The following is a 23,723-nucleotide window of genomic DNA, read 5'->3' on the forward strand; positions in this document are numbered from 1 at the left end:
TCTCTCTCATGCTACAGGACAGATTAATGCTTCGTTCCACAGACATCAGCCAGAACGTCATCACAAATTTGAAATTCACAACACATTGTCAGACTATCAGATTTCTGCTGACCTGCAGCATTTCACCATTTCCCTCTACCTAACTCAGGTCTCTGACGTGCAGGGACCTGGAGCTATAACGTTAGCTCTGCTTGCAAAAACCCACAATGCCCTTATGCTGTCTGGGAAGAATGAAAAGGATTGACGTCTTTCCGGCCATCTGCTGCCCTCCGATTCCTCTCCCATCCCTCACTCTCTCCTGCCTTGCCCATCTCTAACACTTCTTTGAGAGGATTAAGTGTGTTGGTATCTGTGTCTTTGTCTCATCAGCGTGTAAGCGCTGCCTCGTGAGTAATGTTTGCATGCGTGTCTGTTGCAACTTTTCCATCCAGTAATATCTTTGTCTACAGGATTGTTCCTGCGTCTTTGGTCACCAAACACTGACGCCTGTCCCCTTTCAACTGCAAATCCCTCCACGATTGCATAAAGTTACTTAAGCAGCAGAGAAAACACAACAGAAATGCAATTATTTTAAATAAATCGCTACGATTTTATTACATACAATATACACACGAGCTGGACCTGTGAATCTGAGTTAAGATTTAAGGACGTGGGGAGGCAGTTGATGAACTTAAATTTAAAATGAGAGGCAATCCAGTTGGGAGGGAGAGACTGATGACACTATTTTACAGCAATTAAGAATGATAAGTGAGAGTAGAATTAGTCAATTTAAACATACAACAAAATAAAAGCAGCATCTTGCCTATTACTCATCATTTCAGACACCAGACCACAACAAGAAGATACAAACCATAGATGATATACACAATATTAACATCAAGATGAGAGGTGATGTACAAGAACAGCACCGAAGACGAAAATGTAAAGAGATGCAAGAAGATACGGAATTATAAAAAATAATGTCTGCTGGTTGCATATTCTTTCATTTACATGAACCTGTTGCTATTCTCAAGGTTATTTAAAGGAATAGTTTGACATTTAGGAAAAACGCTTTCTAGCACGCCCTCACTTTGGAGAAGAGACATGGAGGCTAAGCAATGTACTGCTGTGGACTGGGGTCAGCAGCTAAAAGTATTGTAGCCACCTAAAAAAGTAAACATCAGTTTAAGTGTATGCTACATTTAAAATATTTTCACTGCTTTACCTTTACTTTTACAGCCCTTTACACGTGGAAACTCAGCCGTTCTCTATGCTCTCTTCAAAGCCACCAGACTCCTTTGACAAAAACGTTTTACCTCCCAAAACACAGAGTTGCTGGTCTACCGCTGCCTCAATCGGTTAGTTAGTTTCTGTTATTGTATGACTTTGGTGTTTTGAAGGCATAGTTCAGATTCACCAAAATCACACAATAACACAAACTAACCGATGGGAGCAGCGCTAGACCAGCAACACTGTTTTCTGTGAGGTAAAATTACATGAAAATATTCTAAATATAGCGTACACTAAAAGTGTAAAAGTAAAAGTTTTTTTTTTTTTAGGTTGCCATTTTTTTAGGTGGCTAAAACGTTTATCTGCTGCCTCGGTCCACAGCAGTACATTGCTTAGCTTCTGTGCCTGTCCACCGCCATCTACTGATCAATAGTCACTGAATATGGATAAGTACCACATACAACCCCACTTCAAAATATCTGAACTATCCCTTTAACATGTTGTATTTTGTTTGTTTAATCCACACAAAAACAGAAGTGTAAAACCAAGTTGTGGCTTTTTGGACACTTACTGTATGTGCTGGACTATTTCTCGACTGGCAGGAAACCAGTGGAGACTACAGAAATGTTCTGCTCCCAGACATGAAATATCCCGGCACATAACATCCTATAAAATGGTTAATTGAATTCCTTCCAGGAAAATTAGTAGAAGTAGAAGAGAAGGAGTTGAGCAAAGGTAAAGGATCAACTAATAACTCATGGTTGCGCGTTTAAATGCTGGTAACACCAAGATACTTCTATCATTGGGAGCAGACTCACACTTTCTCTCCTAGCAGGCAAATTTAAGGAAGTTCAGACATACAGGGTCATTTTAAATTTGGTTAGGAAATCAAGACAGTGATGGAGACATGATTTAACTGGGGAAACAACTGTCCATTTAAGCTCTTTTGCAGGAAACCAAAGGCCAACAGGCCTGGTTTTAAGGGCCATCTCAACATTTTTAATATATATTCATATCAAGCTCAAATTGAGCTTATTGATCACTTATCCAAAAGTTCTGTTTTAAGAGCAGTGAACTGAAAATACATCTGAGGGTAGCAATGTAACCAGCCAGAAATCCACTGTGGACCTCGAAAAGCTGTCATAAAACGGAAACTAGTCGATAAGGAAGCTTTTTGGTGGTAAAACTCCAATCATGGCAGGTCGCTCGGCAGCATGGGGTGCCTCCGATCATAGGCAGTGTCATCACTCTCCTCGCCATCGCTTACTTCACCCAAAACCCTCTCTCTCTCCTCCTCTTCGGTTTCACTCTCTCGCCTCATACGCTCCCGCTCCCTGTCTCTCTCTCTGTAGGAGCGAGGCATTGTGGGAATCTGAGAGGGCAAAAAAGGACATAATGAGAACATGTAGTTTATAATAAGTGACTAAAAAAGGTGAATTTTACAAATGTACACGTTGTAAATGTTGTGAGGTATACACCAGGGTTTGGAGCGATTTGATCATTGTACCTGAAAAGAGGGCTGGGCAATATATCGATATCGTGATATGAGACTAGATATCATCTTAGGTTTAAGAAATATTACACTTTAGATGGAAAAACATTTATCTCCATATAAAACTTTTGAAAATGCATTTTTTTAGATTATCTGATGTGTTTTTAAATGGTTTATTTATTTTAAAGGTCCCATTATGTTTATTTTCAGGTCCATACTTGTATTTTGGGTTTCTACTAGAAGATGTTTCTCTGCTTTAACCAATCAAAAAACACATAATTTTTCTCATACTGTCTGTCTAAATTTACCTGTTTTCACCCTCTGTCTGAAACGCTCCGTTTTAGCAGCTGTCTTTTTAAGCCCCCCTCCCGAAAAAGCCCAGTCTGCTCTGATTGGTCAACGTTTCCAGGTCTTCCGCATCTGCACTCCCCGTAGTCAGCTGGGTAATAACTGTACCGGCACTTTCTACATATATATAGTACAGTTGTGACATCACAACCGTACGGAAACCCTGACAGCTCATTTAAATTCACCTTTTTTGAATATGGGCTGTGTGTATTTCTCTGTGGATTGAGTGTTTTGAAACTTTCACAGTATTTATATAGCACCTCGACCTGCTTTATAATAAAACATATAATAAAAAAAGACATGGAAATCTCACTTTTCACAATATGGGAAATTTAAAAATGATTCTTAACCCATAAAAGAACACTTTATCCTTCAGTTGATCTGAAACGTTAAAAATCACCATACTTGCAGATACATGGTTTTCTTTGGAAGTTGACAATAGTCTAAATGGTTGCTGTGTTGCATTTCAGACGCCTCCTTGTTCTAAGTATGCATGCTAAAGTGTGTTCTTCAGAGGACTGAAGGTTAGTAGGTGAACCACCATATCCAGACCACTTTCATATTTCCAACAAATACAGGGTCCTAAAATGTGGACTAAAAAGGAAGTGACCGTTCAAATTGGACACACAGTGTATGTAAGCTAAAGAGTCTTCTATTACTCAACACACAGAGCACTTTCATGCAGTATCGCAAAGGATACGTGCATGGTTTAGAAGTCCACTGTATGTTCTGACCATCAGGTCAATCTCCAAAAACATGGTGTATCTCTTTAAGCAAATTTAAAGTATCATTGTATCATAGAGGAACACATATTGTGTAGTGTTAGAACCAGAAGAAGTAGAAGTGGGTAGTTACCTGGTTGTCGTAGCTGGGCAGGGCACAGTAGCCCGCCTCCGTCCTGCGGAGGAGGCATGGTGAATGGGTACGGAAAGGCCGGGGGGAGTGGGAGCAGACGGAGTGCGGAGAGGGAGAGCGGATAGAGTGTGGGGATGGAGATCGGATAGAACGGGACGGTGAGTAAGTGATGGATTGAGACTGGGAGAGACTGTGGTGGTTTTGTTTGGGTGGGCGAGGGGAGCGGGGTGGCAGCGCAGGCGGTTTGATGGGGTCAATCAGGTCCATCTCGGTGAGGATCGGGGGCGGAGGGATGAAATCGAGCTCCTCCTCTGGCTGGAGCATTTGCATTTCTGCTGCGTCAAGTTCGGCAAGCTCTGCCTTCGACAAGTGGTCCACGATCCCGGCGCCGAACGAGTCGCCCACCACATTGATGGAGGTACGCATTCTGTCACTGGGTGGACAAACAGTATCAGTGTCAGCGGGTGAAATAGAAGAGAGCCACCGAGAGCTGAATAACACCAGAACCTTTATAACTCCTCTTACAAATGTTACTGTTTAAAAAGCTCTGGAGCGTAAGAGCAGGGACTCTTTATCTCCTGCAATTCACACACAGTCATACACACTCCACTCTCCAGACACCTGACTCACAGCAGCCAGTCGACAGCGATGAGCAGACTGATGTCCTGAGTAGGCAGCCCCACAGCCGTCAGGATCAGTAGCATGGTAACCAGTCCAGCACTGGGAATACTGGCAGCTCCGACACTGGCCAGGGTGGCAGTCATACTAGGGAGGAAAAAGAAGACAATTTTCAGAACAAATCTAATAGAGGTTCTAAGGGCCTGACACACTAACTCCATTTTAGACGTCTAACAAAGGTGTACTCAAATGTTTTGTTAGATGCTGCACTTGAACACACCACAAAGAATGTAGAAATCAGACATGCGTGCATTTGTTATTTGGCAGCAGTTTGTAAAAAGAAAACTCCAATTCTTGGCATTGCTACAGACGAAAAAACAAACCAGACATGGCCAAACATTCTCCTCTCATTACGTCTCGTTTCATACATACAGCATATTGGAATATAAATTTAAAATATGCTTGATAAAAAGGTGCAACAGGCACTGCAACATCAGTGATTCTTTAACTACCTCCCACCAACTGTCTGTCAGTGCTGATTCAACATTCTTAGTCAGCCGAACATGGGCCAATCAACACAATTAGTTCCAATTAACTAGGTGTGTCCGAGCCCTGAAGGGATCGGATACCACTTGACGTTAGGGTTAGTATTATACACATATCTGCCAGTTGATGTATGTGTTATGTGCTCTCCAGTGATGCAGCCAATCTAAAAGCAGTCACTGACAGTGAAAGCATAGATGTTTGGGTCGGCAATAAAATCAGCCCATGTAAATGTGGACGTTATTCAGTCTCAAAACACGAGTCGGAAGTTGGTCATGACAGTTTTGGGACAAGGTGGTTTGAAGGTTCTGTGTAGTAATGAAACCCTGCTGCATTATTTGTTATGATTATGAATCAACAAACTTGCAATCCATGATTTCTTGCATTGTATCAGATGAAGTATAAATCCTAAAAGAAATCTGAAACACATGATGTTGTGAAAGTGGAAGTTTAATCAGGAAACATTATGCAGAGAGTATCCAGCCCAGCTGCTTGGAATGCAAACGTGAGGATTTGAGGGATGAATGAGATAAAGTGAAATTAATTTAATGTATCACAGTTTTCTGGACTTTGTTTTAGTTGATAACAGCACAGCCCAGTAAATGTGGTTTTGATAACTTGCAGGTGAAAAACTGGAGTAAAACCAGTTGAGTGTTTTAGATTATAACCTTTCTTTTAAAAGTTGTTTCCACGGCCATATTTTCAACATCTAACAGATTCTACAGGATCTTCATTTTTCGCGGAAAAAGAGGTTGCAAAGTATAATCCTTTTATACATTATTGCACAGGTTTAAAGCAAGACGCCATGGCAGTTACCTTCCACAGAATTACTTTAACATTTGTTAAAGTTAACATTAATACGTTCTCAATAACTAAGATACATGCAGATAATTGTAGAATGTGAGTGGTGGTTAGGGTGACCACCCGTCCCGCGTAGCGCGTGCACGCACAGCGTTTGAAGCCCAATTCATGCGTCCCGCAAATTGAGACCGTGACACGCATAATCAATGCTTGCTCAAAAAAAAAGTTGGTCGCTCTATATCCTCGAGCCCCAGGCAGCCAAACGAACATTACTTGACAGTTCAGCACGCTTCTGTTGCCACACCCACCCCTCAGTTGAACTGCTGACTAGGTTGTTGTCAACTTTTTCGTTGTTGTCATGACAGCGCACGCAGCCGCAAAGTTCCTTCCCAGTGTGTCTGGTATGCACGTGCATACCAGACACACTGGGAAGGAACTTTTAGATGTGCGCTTTCCAATTCGAAAAATGGAGAAAGAGACTGAGTCTGACTCTGAGGCACCGCCATCATCAATTAAAAACAGAAGGTGTGGGTACAAGAAAGACTGGGAAAATGAATATTTGTGGCTGAAAGGTGTTGAGGGGGATACCGAGAGGGCTTTTTGTGACCTTTGCAAAACGTCCTTCTCAAGTTCACCATCCTTCCTCCCCGTTCTCGTTCCGTGAACCTCTGGAGTTGTGAGTTAAGACTTTTTTTTTTAACTGTTCCTGTGGTGTTGAGCAACTACAATTCCTGTTAATCCTATAATTTTATATTATAATTTATTTAAAGTGAATAAATTGTAATGAAAAATAAATAAAATTAAATAGCTAAAAAAGTGGAAGTGCATCTGTCAATTCATTGAATGTTCAAAATATTATGAATCTTTATTTAGAAAAAAATACACATTGGTTGGCCTATTCATGAGCATACATCAGCAATTACACATGTTTAGGGGAATAGGGCATTATTAATATACCATGTAAGGTGGTATGTGCTAGAAATGGGTAAACCACTATCAGTGAGTCTGCCCGTGGGGTGGGGGTACCGCCGCGCCAGGCAGTGTCCCACATTGTCCCTCAGAAACATACCCCTTGTCCCCCCTTGGGCTTATTAGAGGTGGTCACCCTAGTCGTGGTATTACATTTTCATGTGACCAAATAAAAAAATAAAAACCAGACTGCCTAAAATGTCAGATACATTTTTGAAAGTTGACCCTGTTAAGCCCAGTTTGTGTAAAGCGGGGTATAATCTTGTGGTTTGCAGTTACATAAGCTGGTCATACAGCAAAAAACCTAGTGTGTTAATTTCACTGCATCGTACATGCAATGCTTGTATGAAAGTGGTATCTGAGGAAAAAATAGGTTTATAGCCAAACAAAACCAAATCTCTTAATGTTTCCTGACATCTTTTGTTTTCAGACATAAATCTTTAAAGGTGCAGTAGGTAAAACTTATAAAACTAACTTTCTGTCATATTTGCTGAAACTGACCCTATGTTTCAGTAGAACTACATGAAGCAGGTAATTAAAAAAAAAAATCCGGCTCCTCTGGCACCACCTACAGCCTGTAGGGCAATTTGCAAAAATCCACAGCTCCCTGTTCAGATGCACCAATCAGGGCCAGGGGGGGATGTTTAACTGCGTGTCAATCACTGCTCATGCACACACATTCATTCTCCCTTGTGGGGGAAGGGGCTTAGGAGACCGTTTTGGGCTTTAGCAGAAAGGGGGGAGGGACTGAGAAGTTGTCGATATTCCAAGTTTTTAGCTAAGTCCTGGATCTTCACAATCCTACCTACAGTAGGGCTGTCAAAATTGCTCAAAAATGACGTTCGAATATTCCCTCTAAAAAAACACATAATATTCGAACTATTCGAACATCTGGTTGCGCATGCGCATTTTGTCAATGACGCGCATTACGTCAATAACAGGACAAATTAATACAAAGAGACATAACTACTTGTATAGGTAGTCTCTGCACTTTCTGCCATCTTCCATGCAAGACAAGTCAACTTTCAGCAGTGACGCTGTGCCAGACAGTGCGACTCCTGTGACCTGTCCCTGAACCCGATCAGGCACGCTAGCGTGCCCACTCGCAAAGCAAATAGCCAGACAGCTTCTGCTACCGCAAGCGTTTTTTTCCACATTTTTTTTTTTTTTTTAATTCGAATATTAATTTTCACCTTCGAAATTTGTTTTTTAAAAACTATTCGAATATATATTCAAGTTTAGAATATTCGTTGACAGCCCTAACCTACAGCACCTTTAATTCTCAGAAAAATGCTGCTAGTCATGACATGTTTGCAATTAGAGCAATTATCAGTTCATGTTGCTCCCAGATGTGACTGCAGGCCAGTTTGGACACTGTTTATTTCACAATGTTGTTCATCTGAGCTCTGCGTTACATCTCAATCCTTATATCATTGCTAATTATCACCCTGCTGTGACGTTAAGCGGGACACTCATAAGATTTACACAACATATGGATCTTATTTGAGTGGTTAAAGGCTGTTGATGAAAGACATACAATAAACAACTTCAAAGTGCTGAGCATCATTTGTAACTCTGCGGCCGCAACAAGCTAAAGTAGACTGGTTCCAATCAGACATGAATGTTTTGCTGAAACCTCAGAAATGTTACTTTCTTACTGCATTCATGCAGAGTTTAAAGCTGCCGTTCATCTCTGCACATTTTTAAATTAAAGTTCAGCTTCAAACTGATGGTAGTATGGTCATATGAAAATGCCTTTGGATTTTTGTTTACACTGGTACACAGGAATGTTGTAATACAACTTGGACTTACACAATGTGTGGCCCATTAAAATCAACAGAATTGTAACTGTATACTACTTCGCTGCATTAAGTTAAAACTATTTTTCATATTTGCCACAAAGCCTTTTGTAAAAAAAAAAAAAAAAACACAAAAAAAAAATTTCTTTACAACATGATAATTGAAATGAATGAATCTGAAAACTTTCCATGGATCCCCTGCCAGAGTGGATGAACCTCTGGGGGTCCCTGGACCAGAAACCCCCGTATTGTAGTATTGTGAAGCTTTACACACGTTTCACATGTAATATTAACACACAAATCATGTTTGAAAGTATGTGGGAAATTGTTGCAGATGAAAAAATTCCTGAAAAGCAAAGTTAACTAACCAGTGGATTGGTATGGACATGACTGAAGGTAATGTTATGGTTTTGGGATATTTCTGTTACCAGTTTGTTCTTTTCTGTTGTCTTTATTGTTTATTTGTGCATTTTCCCTGTGTTGTATATTTATTCTGTTACCTGTTTGGATATTTCTTTTGCCTTGTTTGTAGATTTCTGTATGTATCTTGTTTTGTATATTTCTGTTGTGTGTATTTGTATTCCCTGTTCATTGTGTAGTTTGTTTACCCTGTTGACTGTTCTGTTCTCTGTGTATATTTCTGTTTCCTGTTTTATTTTGATAGTCTGTTTTCTGTCCTGTCATGTCTAGTTTTACTTTTTGCCTTTGTTGATTGTCCTGCCCCGCCCTGATGTGTTTCACCTGTCGTGTCACCTGTTCCTCATTTGTTCATTACCTCTTGTATTTAACCCCTGTGTTCCCTTTGTCTCTTGTCAGATCGTTTTGTATTCCCCTGTGTCAGTGTGTGTGTGTCTTCGTCAGTCTCTCCTTTTTCTCCCCGGTATTAGTTTTTGCCTGCAGCTCACAGGACTCCTTGTTTGTTTTTTGTTTTTTGAGGAAATAAACCTTTGAGTTTCAACGCTGCTCCTGCCTGCCTCTCTCTCTCTCTGCGTTTGGGTCCACTATTCCTCGCTCATCATAACAGGTAACTTGCTGTGTGCTGAAATAATAAACAATAATAAAAGAATTCCTCCTCCATTCAAAAAATGTGTTTTGTTCCGTATATTATTCCTTCACTTGGATGCTTGATATATAGACCTGAGAATTTGATACTAGAAGGCTTTTTCATATTTATCTGCTGAAGTGGAAAGATTGAGAATGGACTTTGTGTCCAGTGGTTACACTTTTGAAATGAAAGATATTTGCATATTCATAAATTCTGGATTAGTAGATGAGTAAAATTAGACTCACATGTTGATGGTAATTTTGTATCTTACTAATCTTCTTAAAACATGTCTGAAGGGGTAGTTTTAGATTTTTTTTAATGTGGGACTGTATGAGGTACTTATCCACAGTCGGTGTGTTACCTACAGTAGACGGTAGCTTTGGTGTTTTAAAGAGTTAGTTTGGATTCACCAAAGTCACACAATAACACAAACAAACTAACTGATCGCGGCAGCAGAGGCAGACCAGCAACTCCCGTGTTCTGCGAGGTAAAATGTTAAAGGAGTCTGGTGGCTATGAAGAGAGCATAGATGGATATACCGGCTTCAGTTCTCCATGGGAAAGAGCTGTCTGAGGGCAAGGTAAAGCGGTGAAAATATTCTAAATTTAGCGTACAAACTGATGTTGATTATGGCTGGATAGGTGTCTAAAAAAACGTTAAGCTGCCGCCCCCATCCACAGTAGTGCATTGCTTAGCTTCTGTTTCGGTACTCCTGCCTGCTTCTCCAGAGATAGAAGATAAATACTTCATCCGGCCCCACTTCAAAATATCCAAACTGACCCTTTAAGGCAGGGCACAGCAGGATGTTTTATATTGACAGTGTTATTGTGGAGTGGCTAACAAAGGGGTGTGTCTGTGGAGCATCGTACATCCGAAATAAAGGGTCAAATGTTTGGATATTATTAACACACAATAGGCTTTTTATCTCTCTTACCTCCTTTGTAGAAACTCTCAGTAGCAAATATTACGTGGTTGGGAACCACAGATTTTTATGAAACTTTGCAGTATGAAGCGTTCGATTGTATTTCAAAAATAAAGACAAACAGGGAAACACCACGAGATGTGTGTGTGTGTGTAGAGGACGTCCACCGTGTGTCTTACCTGACAGTGATGATCTGTCCGCTGTCCAGGGTGATGTCATTCATCTGGGCAATAAAGATGGCTGCCACAGCCTCATACAGCGCAGTGCCGTCCATGTTAATGGTGGCACCTATGGGCAGCACGAAGCGAGTCACTCGCTTATCAATCTTCAGATTTTCTTCTAGGCAGCGGAAGGTGACGGGTAACGTTCCTGCACTGAGAGAAGAAGGTCCCACAAGATACAGAGTTAGGAAAAAATAAAGGTGCAGATGTACAAAGAACAGGAGCACAGTGTCTGTTGAAGAATATAAAATAGGTAGACAGGTGGTGAAAGACAGAAGTGCAGAGGTGAGGAGGTTAAGTTGGGGCTGAGATCAAAAAAAAAAAAAAAGTGGAAATTTGAGTCGGCTGACAGCCTCCTCCTAACAGCTGGTGTAGGCCACTGTTGCAATCCTTTAACGTGTGATTTAAAGGAATTTGATTCCTGGCCCTGCTAAGCTCGGGTCATAATATAATTAGAGAAAACGATGATAGGATTACCCTTATTCACTAAAGCCTCAGTAATGTGCCAAAATAACAGTTGGTTTTAGCAGCGATGCAGACTCCGAGGCAGGCCAAGTCGAGCCAGGCAGGATACAGTGGGGCCAGTTTATCTGCTGACGACTAATCCGAAGGCTTAGACATTTACAACACAGGAACTGTCTGATATGGTCTCATCTATGATAGCCTGTGCTTACACACATTTGGCTCCGCCGTCCCGATTTGTCTGCGTAAATACACGTTTTCGCCTTTTGCCGTTTCAGATTCAACCCAAATAGCTGAAAGCGAGTAGCAGGCTACGGCGATCAATCATAGTAAGTATGGCAGCTGCTCGAGGAATAGATGTTGTAAAAGAAACATGTGACACACATGTGTTAACACATGCCCAAACTTCCACACACGTATACACACACTTCCTGCAGGCTGTCCTACCTGCTAGCAGTGCCCAGAGCTGTGATCCAAGCCTGGAAGATTCCAGAGTAGAAAGTAAAGGGGCTTTTTCTGGTGATTGCAAAGAATATAGCAGGAAGGATCAAGCCCCCGTGGATCACCAGGCCCACGATGACGGTCACCATGTACATGCCCAGCTGCCTGGCAACCATCTCCAGGTCCCCGATGGCCGCAATCTTCCCCGCGATCAGTGAGGCGATGCCGATAGGAGAGTACCTAAGCACAGAGTTAGACGCGTCAGAGCTGGAATGATTACTTGCTATCGTTCTTCATTACCTTATGTTTTTTATTCTTTTTAAGGCTGACTTCTAGATTAGTATATGTGATTATACTTACATGTACTGTATATGTATTTGTATATTTTCTTTACTGCATCAGGCCCGACTATACACTACCGGTCAAAAGTTTGGGTTCACTTAGAAATTTCCATTCCACTCCATTACAGAGAGAATACCAGCTGAGATCAGTTGCATTGTTTTTTTAATCAGGGCAGCAGTTTTCCGATTACATTATGTGCTTACATAATTGCAAAAGGGTTCTCAACTGTTGTAGAAAGAAGTGGCTGATCTTTAATGCAATATCTACATTGCCCATTATCAGCAACCATTCATCCAATGTTCCAAAGGCACATTCTGTTTACTAATCTGATATCATTTTTAAAAGGCTAACTGAGAAAACATTGGAGAACGCTTTTGCAATTATGTAAGCACATAATGTAATCGGAAAACTGCTGCCCTGGTTAAAAAAACAATGCAACTGATCTCAGCTGGTATTCTGTCTATAATGGAGTGGAATGGACATTTCATAGTGACCCCAAACTTTTGATAGTGTACCGGTAGTGTAAATCGAGCTGTATTTTTCTGTTTTCTAACATTTGTAAAGAATTTCTTATATATGTGAAGCACTTTGAAACTGTTGTTTCGTTATATATATATTTAAATAATTATATATTTTAGGCCTGCAACTAATGATTATTTTCATAATCGCTTAATGTGCAGTTTATTTTCTCAATTCACTGATTATTCGTCTAGTCTATAAGACATCAGAAATGTAATGAAAGAATATTCACTACACTGTAATGGTTACAGTTTCCCACATGTGATTTTCAGTTCCAAACATATTCAGTTTATTATAATGTAAGATAAGGAAAAGCAGCAAATCTTCACATTTAGAAAGCTGGAACCATTAAATATTTATTTTTTGCTTGAAAAATTATTTCAACAATGAATCAACTGTTAAAATAGTTGTGAATAAATATTCTGTTGATCGATTAAACTTAATCAAGCCTTCGGTCTTAAATCATGCTCAAACCTGAAAATTAAAGTTGAGGGCGGATCTCATAGTTTTTATCTTAGATGCTATCAAGCATCATCATTTGTACTTGAGAGGTGAAAGTACTAGAGCTGAAACTTTCAGTTTATTAATTGATTAGTCAGCTCATCAGCAACTATTTTGATAACTGATCATTCGTTGAAATCCTTTTTTTGGAGCAAAAAAAAAAATATTCTCAAGATTTTTCATTTGTCACTTCAGCCTCCGGGAAACAATTACACAATTTTATGACTTTTTATAGACTAAAAACCATGAATTGATAAAAGAAAGTAATCGTTAGTTACAGCCCTAGAAAGCATGTTACCTGGCACGTGGATGCATTTATCAGTTTGGCCAAAAAACAACAATCCTTATTTCAATCATTTAAGTGTGAAATGTCAACACCTAACTCATCTTCATTCACTGTCAAAGGAGCACTTCTCACTTTGAGAGGACTTGACACATTCTTGGATCTCTGGTTTCTAGCTTTGGAGTGCAGTTGTTCCCCTTCATGAATACAGACGGCTGTGGGACGCATGAATTAAAGCGGTGTTCCCCTTTAAGCCTTTCCTGGTCCGAGTCAGAGCGGGTCCCATCACAACAGCGGCCTGCTCTCTCCCAGGTCAGCTGCATGCTGAACCACGAGCCTGGCATTCAGTGACAGTTGTTTGGTGGAGTATGCTGTGTATATGATGTGATGGATGTGTTCCTTGTATGATACGTGTTTTTGTATACACTGGACTCTGTGTTTGGCGAGCTCCATAGGCCCGTGAGTAATCTGTTTATACTGTGTGAGTGATACGAACAAGGACACAATTCCTTTGGTGTCCAGCTGCACATGTAGATGGCCTAGGATAGCTGCAATACAAGCATCCTGCTGTTTCTCTTCCAACTGCCTACCCTGCTCCCCCCTTCCCATCCCTTCCCGTCCCTGCTTTAAGTGCCACTACTCTCTCTTTCTCTGTGTGACTAGCAGGGGTCCTGCGAAGCCTCAAGGCGTGCACTGCTCTCTGAAGACATGTTCTCACATGCATCTTTCCATGGCCCGCTGTCCCTCCCACACGCATCTGCTTTCTGCTCTGCTGCCAAGTGGCTCCTCTGCTGTCGGTGGATCCATTACATTTTGGACATCATCCACCCCGGCTCCCCTGGGAGTCCACAACATTGTTCCGGGCCCCAGCTCCTGCTTCTCCCCAGCATACCACAGACCCCAGCATGTGCCAGGGAAACCCTCTCTCTCCCTTTTCTCATTCCATCTGTCCGTGTCCTTCATTAACACTCTTTCTCCCATTTCCTCTTCCTTTCGCTCCTCTTCAGTTTCGATGTCCGACACTCTTGCTCGTTCCCACAATATGTCTCATGTACGCAGTCTTCGCCTTATCCACCGCTGTCACTGACTGACTCTGTGTGTGGTATCTCCACAATGTCAAAGTAATGCAGCCGTTGGCCCGCATGAACAAAAGCAGAGACACATGCCGATGGACGCACGCAAACACACACCGGGGAGGGGGTGGTGGGGGGAGGACAGAGACACTGACCACATGATCATGGAAACCATCGTCATGATGATCTCGTTGAGGATGTTGAAGAAGTCGCACATGATCTTCCCTCGCTCGCCCATCCTGCTCATGCAGATCCCAAAGGTGATGAAGAAGCCAATCAAGCCTGGAGGAAGACACAAAGCAGCACGTCACTGGAGACTGCAGGAAAGTACTGTAGTTCTCAATGCAAAGCAGCAAACGTCAGGAAAATTAAATGCAGGGAGCTTCAAACCATTCAAAATAGGAAATAATATCAGCTCTGTCATTGACTCACCTAGGACATTCATGCCCCATTTGTACTCCAGTTTCTTCCTGCTCACTAAGACAGGTTCGGTTTGGTTTGGTGCTGCAACCAGATCCTTTTTCAGCACCGTCTGAACCTGGAGGGAGGACAGAACCACTTTCCGATCAGGGGTTCAGACTACGTATAATGCCGTGCTTTCACTGCATGGTACGGCTCTGCTCGACTCCCTTTTTTGTTACCAGTACTTTTCTCTTTTTGGTTTCCACTGCGAATAATGAAAAAAGCAAGCGTAGGCGTGATTATCAGCTGATCGCCATAGCGACAGCTCATAAAACTGCTGTGACATCATCTTCAACGGGCCACTCGCTGAATCCTCCCCCTTTATCGGCAACCAAACAGAGGAACGTCTGCCCTTTGTCAATTGTACACAGTAATGTACGTAGTGCACGCTGTAGTTTTGCGGGGTGCCATTTTTAAAATCTGGGTGGAGTGAATAAAAACTTTGCGGTGGCTATTGATAGTATCTTGGCTATTTAATAATGGCGGGTTTGTGCAGGGTGTCCCGTGTCGCGCTAGTGAGGGTTCTCTCTGACCAATCAATGATCTGCAGTGTTTTAACTACACCTTTTAGTATCGGCTCAGCTCGCTTGGAACATCGGCCGAGGTGGTACCAAAAAAAGTACCAGGTACTATCCACAACTTTTGCTAATGGAAAACTGAAAAAGAGCGAGTTGAGAGAAGTTGAGCTGTACCATGCAGTGGCAAATTATTAGTGGCATTATCGAACGACATGATTCCAATTCACACTGCAAAACCCAGATTTTTTTAACTCATATTAAACATGAGCAAACAAAAGCTTGGCAGCAGCGCAACACACACAGATTCTTGTTTAGAGAAAAGACAAAAGAGGGAACAAGAGATTCCCACATAAAGACAACGGAAAAAGGGAAGGGAAAGAAAGGAGAGACAAGAAGGTTGAAAGGGGAAGGACGATTCCTTCCTGCAAAAGCAATTATGCCTTTTATGACTTCAATGAATCCCAGATGAGTACAAACAAAAGAAGCAATAAAACAGAGATGCAGACAGAAAAGAGAGAGAGAGATGTGACGAGTGAAGAAAAAGGGAAGAAACAGAGAATACCCCAGGGAGGAGAAGTCTATAAGCTGGTGCTCAGCAGTGATCTCAGTTCACCAGCAGATGCCTTACTGTGGTAAATAAAGACGTAGCATTACAGATGTAAAGAGATTAGCAGGAGCAGAAGGGCTGACCCTCACCCAGTCTGACACTGACAATTACTTGGAATCATTCAGACACACACACACACACACACACACACACACACACACACACACACACACACACACACACACACACACACACACGCATGACAGAAAGAAGAGGGGGGGGGGGGGGGGGAGAGACAGGATTTGGACGGAGAAGAACTCGCATCATGATTGAGACTTGGATTATTGTTTAAAAATGATCATCTTGGATAAACAGTCATCCTGTCCCATCCACCATTAGCCAACTGATCATTACTGTAACTGAGTATTCAGACGGAAAATCATAAATCTTATTTTTCAGTTGTTATTCAAAACAATGTGGATCATTTCTGATTTCGAACCTTTTGCAAAATATCCTTATCCTTCAAAACAGGTTTATTAAATGGCCCAAACATGACAAATTCCTATCTCCATTTGCCTGTTTGCCGAAAGTGATATCTTATTTTAACTTCATCATTCTGTGTAAACAACAGTAAAAAATAACATATATTCAAATTGCAATAGTATTAAATAAAAAGGGTCTCTGGTGTTGCCCTACATTTGTTTTTTTATTTGAGGAGCTCTGCTTATATTCGCATTAATTAAACTTCATCTTTATCTGGAAAATTACACTACAAAGGTTACACTTGTGTATGATGTACATGAACAGGTGGTCCTGTTAGTCAAAACCCTTTGAGTCAAATCATCCTCTCACTCAATCCTGACACATGCAGAAAGCATTGTGTATGGAGTTTGGAGGACAACCAGATTCTCCAGAGAATTACCAGTTGTTAACAACTCTCTGTGGTTCCTTCATTCTGTCAGTTAATACCTGGTACACTATGGCCCTTCTTTGATGCAACTTTTAGTTATAAGAATTTGATAATAATTATTGACAAACCTATCTCACCTCAAGATCCATTGAAAAGTGATTATGGAGCTTTAGATCAGTGGTTACCAACCTCTACCTGTGACCCTCTGTGCATGTCTTTGAGATGTGAGCAGTGATTTTCTCAGTGTTTCATTTGACTACTTTGTTGAGGGGTGTTTCACACCAAAAACAGCAAAGATTGGAGAAAAGTCTGAAAAATCAACATTATGTAAAAGTAGGGATGGGCGATATGGCCAAAATCTTCTATCCTGATTCCCGATATAGGTCATTTTATATCTCGATAACGATATATATCACGCTATAGCATGTTTTCTGGTAATTCAATAATTCAATAAGAAATAACCACATGGTAGAGCCTATTTTTGTTTACTCCTGGGTGAATTAAATACTTGACAAATGAAGTATTTTCTTATTTTATCAAGAACTTTAGTGCAAAATGAACATAACATGCAAGGAGCAGAACATAAAGCGGCGTCCGAATGACGTAAAAATTGACCTAACGCATTTCACGTACAGCTTGTAACCACAGCTTTAGATCATTTCACACAATCTTTCAATCAATGTTGGCTTAAAAGCTGAGCTCCAAAGTTCATTCATGACCATAATCTGTGATCAAATGTGATATGATTGAAATCTCCAGAACATCTACTAAATAAGCCTTGTGGATTAGCATTACTGGACACAAAAATTAACAGTTGGAAGCCTCTCCTATTAAAACTATTTTTTCAATGTAGTTTGGTTAGCATCATCCTAAGGTTGAATGATGCAGATTTCATTACAGGATTCAAAGCAATTGTATACTGTGCACAAATAAAGAGCCATAGTAATATAGCAGTTCATAAGACATATTTCAGATGCTAAGGTTACCTGTTGGATGCAGGCCTGCACCAGGTTCTCAGGAAAAAGGTTTCTGAGCAGGTCGAGGAAGGCGTCCAGACTGCTGACCTCCTGGTTCTTCGGGACTGAGCTTGACGAGCCTCCCCTTAGTTTGGGGTTCCCCGGGTGGATCCCCAACACCAGGATGACCCCGAGGATGGCAGCGATTATAGTGGTGGACATGTAATACACCATGGCTCTACTACCCATCCTGCCACTGGAGCGGGCGTCTAGACCAGCCAGCCCTGAAAGAGACAGATGACCATCAGTGTTTGCACTCATCATGTACACACCATGTACTGTGAATGCAACTGCTCTTAACTTCAGAATGTTGACTTGTGCACATGCTGATATTTAGCACACTAACAACAATAGTTACCCTACGTGTTAGCGTTTAGAAGGCAATGTCAGCACACATGGAGCCAGCAGTACAATATTACTCTTAAAATGCTAACATAAGAATGTTAGCTTGTGTACAGTTAGTATGTTAACATGCTGACATTTAGCATGTAACATTTAGCATTTAAGTTTGATACAGTTGACATGGTAATTAACAAATGTTAAGCATGTTAGTATAACACAGTGTTTCTCAACGGGGGGTAGAGCCCCCCAGGGGGGTGTTCATAGGATGACGGGAGGTGCTGGAAGCAATATTGTGGAAAGGGGGGCGATGAGGTGCCTTTGGGGGGCATTTGTTTTAAGGCGAGTTTACACCAAAGGTTCACAACAATACAAATTTACACTTTGAACTACTTGCAAAAAGCAGTGGTCTGCAACATTAAAACCTGCCAGTTTACGCCACTGCGACTGGACGAGACGGTGGATGGTAACTCTTCTTCTCTTTAGTGTTTCTTCAGGCTTTGTGTGGTGCAGCTCTGTGCTGCCTTCATGGGAATGGGACGTCAGAGTATCATCTTACATAAACTCCATACTGCAGCGTTACGAATCGGTCTTGTCGTGAACTTTATAGTCTGTATTAAACGTTAACATTGTTTATCTTTAATAAGTCTATGAATATAGCTGTCAAACATTTTTCATTCAATGATATGATTTTTTGATGATTTTTTTGAAGGTTGAGAACCACTGGTATAACATATTTACAGCATGTTAGCATTTAGTTAGCAGGCACTGTTAGCATTATTCTCAAAGCACAGCTGAGGCTAACAGGAATTTGGTCATTCTTTAGAGGTATCTTGTTAATGGCTTTTTAACCAGAACTGTGGGTAAAACACATAATTTAGCATTTTAGTATAACGTCCTTACAGCGTCTTAGCATTTAGCATGCAATGTCAGCATTACTCTTAAAGTCAATAGTAAATGTATCTTATCATGAATCAAATAGCTCTAAAAAGTGAAACATTTGACTGGTTAGTGGTGCTTTGAAAGGTCATGGGTACGTGTTGTAACCTAAAAGAAAATGCCAGCCAACATTACTTCCTGTGTGTCTATGCTTTCATGTGGGCGTAATGGCACACCTGTGATGAGGCTGGAGATGATTAGAGGCAGGATGAGCATCTTCAGCATCCTCATGAGGATATCTCCAGGGAAAGAAACCATAGTGAGGGCAGAGCTGTCCGTCACCTTCATGTACCGCAGCAGCATCCCAAAGCCCACTCCCATGACAACACCTGAGGAGGAGAAGAGGGGGGAGGAGAGGAGACAACTAATGTTGATTTAAAAAATATATATATATATTATATTATGTTTTTTTTTTATTTTAAAGTTATAATAAAGCTACTGTGTGTACTTGTTACATGTAAAGATAATGGAAATTGGTACAAAATATCAGCCAAATATGAGTCATATCTAAATCTCTGAACTGGTATTGAATTTTAAAAACCACATGTTAATAGACCATCAGTTTCCAAGTTTTTTTGTGGACTCATTGGCCTCCTTCTCTTACCCATGTAAGAGACCTCTGACAAATGAGAACCGTCTACTTGTCGGGTTTAAATCTGGGTTTAAATATGGATGACAAATTGCAGACAAAAATAACACACTTCTCGACTTTGCAGAGCTATTTTTTTTTTTTTATAAAGAGCACAACTATGCAGAAATACCAAAGTGTTTAAAGAGGCAGACTTAAGAAAACAACAAGCCAAAGATGTCTCATGGGAAAAAGATCACGGAGTCTGTACATCTAGTGTGCGTGTTCATATTTGCTGCAGCACAAATGGCTATTTTTTTAACAATAAAACTGAACTCTTATTTTTAACAACTCAAATCCAGCTTGCACAAGCGGATGGAAATGTGCTGCAGTTAAGCACAGAAAATTTGAATAACAGATAGATAGTTTCCAAGTCCATGCATACCCAAAACAGTGAGTCCCAGCAGTAGGTTGTGCGTGTTGCGGCTGCAGTGACCTGCATCTTTATACGCAACGTCTGTGTTGTCATCTCGCTGGTTTTCTTCTGTCTCCTTTTTTGTGTTGGACTGGTTGGCTGTCGACTTGTTTGTCATCCTGCCTGTGGAGGCAGTGTGAGAGATGGGTTTACTGCTGGGAGAATACATGCTTAAACATCATTCAGCACACGCTTCCCTGCACAGCATTCAGTGTTGGTTAATGATGCTCCCTTGGCTCTTTAACTGATTCATCAAATGTGAAGACGCTGAATTGTTTACACTATCTTAACAAAGCATTCTTGTCCAGTGGCTAGTGAGGATTCACATTGTTGCTATTCTGGCTGGCTGGCTCTGCTCTGCTCTTAAAGGGGGAAGAGGGACAACCAAGGCTACCAACCACTCACTCACTCACTCATTAACTCACTCATTCACACAACAGGAATGTCCTTTGAGTATTTGGTTTACATTCCCAAGGGAAGTGAAGAGGCATGACTGCAGGTAACCCAAACACAGCAGGCGATGGCTAAACAGGACATGAAGAAACAACTCTGTAATCGTCCTCTAAATGGAAAATGCCAGAATCCAAATACAACACAATACAGACTCTGCTGATAAAGAGATGGCTGGAGATGGCTGGATTGAAAACTGTGTGCTCTCTGACCATTTGTGACTGACAGATCTGAGTGGAAGTTACATATTGGTTAGTCTCGCATAGCCAGACCTATCTCCACAACGCTGCGTCAGAGCTGGAGTATGGTCTGGCTACACCACTTATCTATTCTGGGATAGGGAAAAAACGGTGCCCTTGCAAAATAGATAGCAGAGATAGAGGAAGGGGAGGGAAATGCGGCACATGCAAACACGCAGATTTTTAGTAGGTGTAATGTTTACCTTGTTCAACCTCTTAGTTTTTGCGTGTTAGCATGCTAACATTTGCTAATTAGCCCTAAAGTGTCATTCATTTGCAGTTATTTGGTCACAAACCAAAGTACTGAACACATTTTGATCTGATGATGGTGCTAGAGGAAAAGTCAGGAGATCACCAAAATTATTACAATTCATCCTGAGGGGATGAGAATGTTTGTACCATATTTCATTGCTATGTGCCACATTTTCATCCATCTAATAGTTAGGGTTATTTCACATTTAACCACAAATGGGACCAATAAATATCTGTACATGACAATGTTGTGCCAATCCAACTTGCAGCTGTTGAGATATTTTACTTGATATGTGAAACTTTTAACCTGCTGGTGGGGATGTTAGATGAAAAGTCAAGGGATCACTGAACTCATTAGGATTCATCCTCTAGGCAACATGAATACCCAATTTCATGGCATTTCAAACCATATCAATAGTAAAAAAAAGTTCAACCTCATGGTGACACTAGAGAAAAGGCAGGGGATCACCAAAGTCTTTAAGAATCATCCTCTGGGGATTATGTTTGTATAAAATGTTAAGGCAATCCATCCAATAGGGGTTGAGATATTTCAGTTTGGACCAAAGTAGTGGACCGCCTGACCGGCATTACCATGTTTAAAGCCACAGCACTGGCATTGCTAAAAAAGGATAATCTGGAATTGATGACATTCAAGTATGATGTTTATCCAGATGCAATTCAGCAGCAGAAAAAAGTATGCAGAAAAAGGTATATACGTCAACTCTATTCTTGTACTTATGGAAGTCTGCATCCGTCATTTTGAACAGTCACCCTAAAGCCACATCACTTCTTTGAGTGGACAAACAGCTCTCCAATAAACACCTGACAACTGTTAATAACTATCTGTCAAAGTCTATTTTAGCTCCTGTGCATCACACCGGATTGTTATGGAAGCAATCAAATTTTCCTCCGAGGCAAAGTCATCGCCTTCAACACGAAAGAGTCAACCCATAAGAATGTCCACTGTCCAATAACACTACACATTTCTACTCAACGGAGACCTCACCGCCACAATCTCTAAACATTAATCGTATATAAACACATCTTAAGAGCAGCGCAGCCATGCCAAATCCTTGTCAGAAGTATGAATGTCACATTTACAAACAGCCGGACTCTGTGAGACAATTGCAATCAGACATGATTATAATCCATCATCTGAGTGGATGGCATTTTCTGCAGCTGTAGGGATACAGTACAGTTGCAAACTAAGTTACAGTAGACAAGGGGGAGCACAAAAAATGTTACCTACTAGTTGGTGTGCTCTCACGCTTTCACCTCCACTCTCTGGCCATATCTCTGCCCCCTTTATCGTCTCTGCAACAGTTGCCAGTCCGGGCACAGAGTCGGATTGCCAGTGTTATCTGAAATTGTATATTTTGGGGGCGGAGAATGTCCTGCTAAGTTTAAATTGCAAAGATATAATCCTCAGTGATCAGAGTACGGAGGAGAGGAGGGGGGAGGGTGTTCCACTGTTATAGTCTTCACAAATCCTCTTTTCAATCCTTATGTTAGTCTTAGCATGAACATTGTTTGGTAACGTCAGTCGACCACATACGCTTTAGTTATACAGCTGTCTAACAGGGGGCGGGATGGGGAAATCATCCTCCCTGCCTATTTTTTTTTTTACAATAAACTCATGCACCAGGTGGAAAGATTTATTTTTTTATCATCATAACTCAAGGTTTGGTGATTAGTGCTTAGTTTGGGACAACAGTTTTGGCAATGCAGGTTATTCTGTGATGACATGTACGAAAACCTCCCAATATAAATTTGTTATTTAAGCCTCAGTTACACGTGTTGAGAGTAAGAATAAGGATGATTGTCGTCTCCAGCAGTGAAAGCTGGATATTAAACCTTTGTTCCCTGAGCAGGTCAGATGGAGGCCCTGAAATAATGAAGCAACAGCATGTGTCCTGCTGGGGAGTATAAGCTGAAAGGACATACTCAAGGAGCTGAAGCTGCTCTGCAAATCTGTCTTCCTTCCCCAACAGACAGATTATTTTCCTGCTCCAGGAAATGTCAGAGCCGCCTTGAGACAAAACGTAGCTGGCCTCTAGGAACCAGCTCTTACTGGGCTGTCCTGGTGGGTCCGTTCAACTGAGGAAAACTGAAACTGTTTACAACCTTTTAGGGTTGAATTAGACTCCTAAATTCTTATGTCTTGACTGAAAAGTATTTACAAAAGTCCAGTTTATAGGGACACAGGAAACTGACGCTGATCAGAGTATAGTCACTTTCACACGCACTGTAAACCTGAAATGATCTAGACATTACCCGGCAGAGCTGTGTTGCGAACACAAGTGTCCGAATCAGTTGAAGCGGACATTAAAGGACTTGCCAGCTTGACCTTGCCAGCTCCCAAGAACAAAGTTGGTGTAATATCCAATTGAGCCCATGTGAGAACAGAGCAGGTTATTGTCCAGAGAATTCACAGCGAGCGAGTGGGCATGTTGATGATGTTTCTATCATGCGGCTGGCGCAAAACCAAAACCAAACATCTGGGGGTGAAGAAGGGTCATTTACACAACGACGTCATCGAAAATGTCTTACAATGAGATTCTCGAA

The 23,723-nt window shown here is 41.2% G+C and overlaps 1 protein-coding gene across 3 annotated transcripts in view; it reads right to left on the minus strand.

Moving 5' to 3' along the window:
* Positions 1–1,529: 1,529 nt before the first annotated feature.
* The window catches only part of slc1a9 (solute carrier family 1 member 9), a 28,463-nt gene continuing 6,269 nt past the window's right edge, over positions 1,530–23,723 (minus strand). The window contains exons 1-11 of one of the 3 annotated variants that reach the window (XM_035996509.1): positions 22,404–22,734; positions 20,188–20,340; positions 19,351–19,503; positions 17,867–18,120; positions 14,876–14,981; positions 14,599–14,725; positions 11,732–11,965; positions 10,781–10,975; positions 4,535–4,669; positions 3,905–4,337; positions 1,530–2,581 (exon numbers count right to left, since the gene is read on the minus strand). In XM_035996509.1, the coding sequence (XP_035852402.1) occupies positions 2,402–2,581; positions 3,905–4,337; positions 4,535–4,669; positions 10,781–10,975; positions 11,732–11,965; positions 14,599–14,725; positions 14,876–14,981; positions 17,867–18,120; positions 19,351–19,503; positions 20,188–20,335 (1,965 nt within the window). In that variant the 5' untranslated portion in view covers positions 20,336–20,340; positions 22,404–22,734 and the 3' untranslated portion in view covers positions 1,530–2,401. Of the gene's footprint in view, positions 2,582–3,904; positions 4,338–4,534; positions 4,670–10,780; positions 10,976–11,731; positions 11,966–14,598; positions 14,726–14,875; positions 14,982–17,866; positions 18,121–19,350; positions 19,504–20,187; positions 20,341–22,403; positions 22,735–23,723 lie in introns of those variants that run through there. The other 2 variants (XM_031319094.2, XM_031319095.2) reach the window with 2 other exon arrangements.

Source organism: Sander lucioperca, chromosome 21 (genome assembly GCF_008315115.2).
Source record: "Sander lucioperca isolate FBNREF2018 chromosome 21, SLUC_FBN_1.2, whole genome shotgun sequence".
Taxonomy (NCBI): Eukaryota; Metazoa; Chordata; class Actinopteri; order Perciformes; family Percidae; genus Sander; species Sander lucioperca.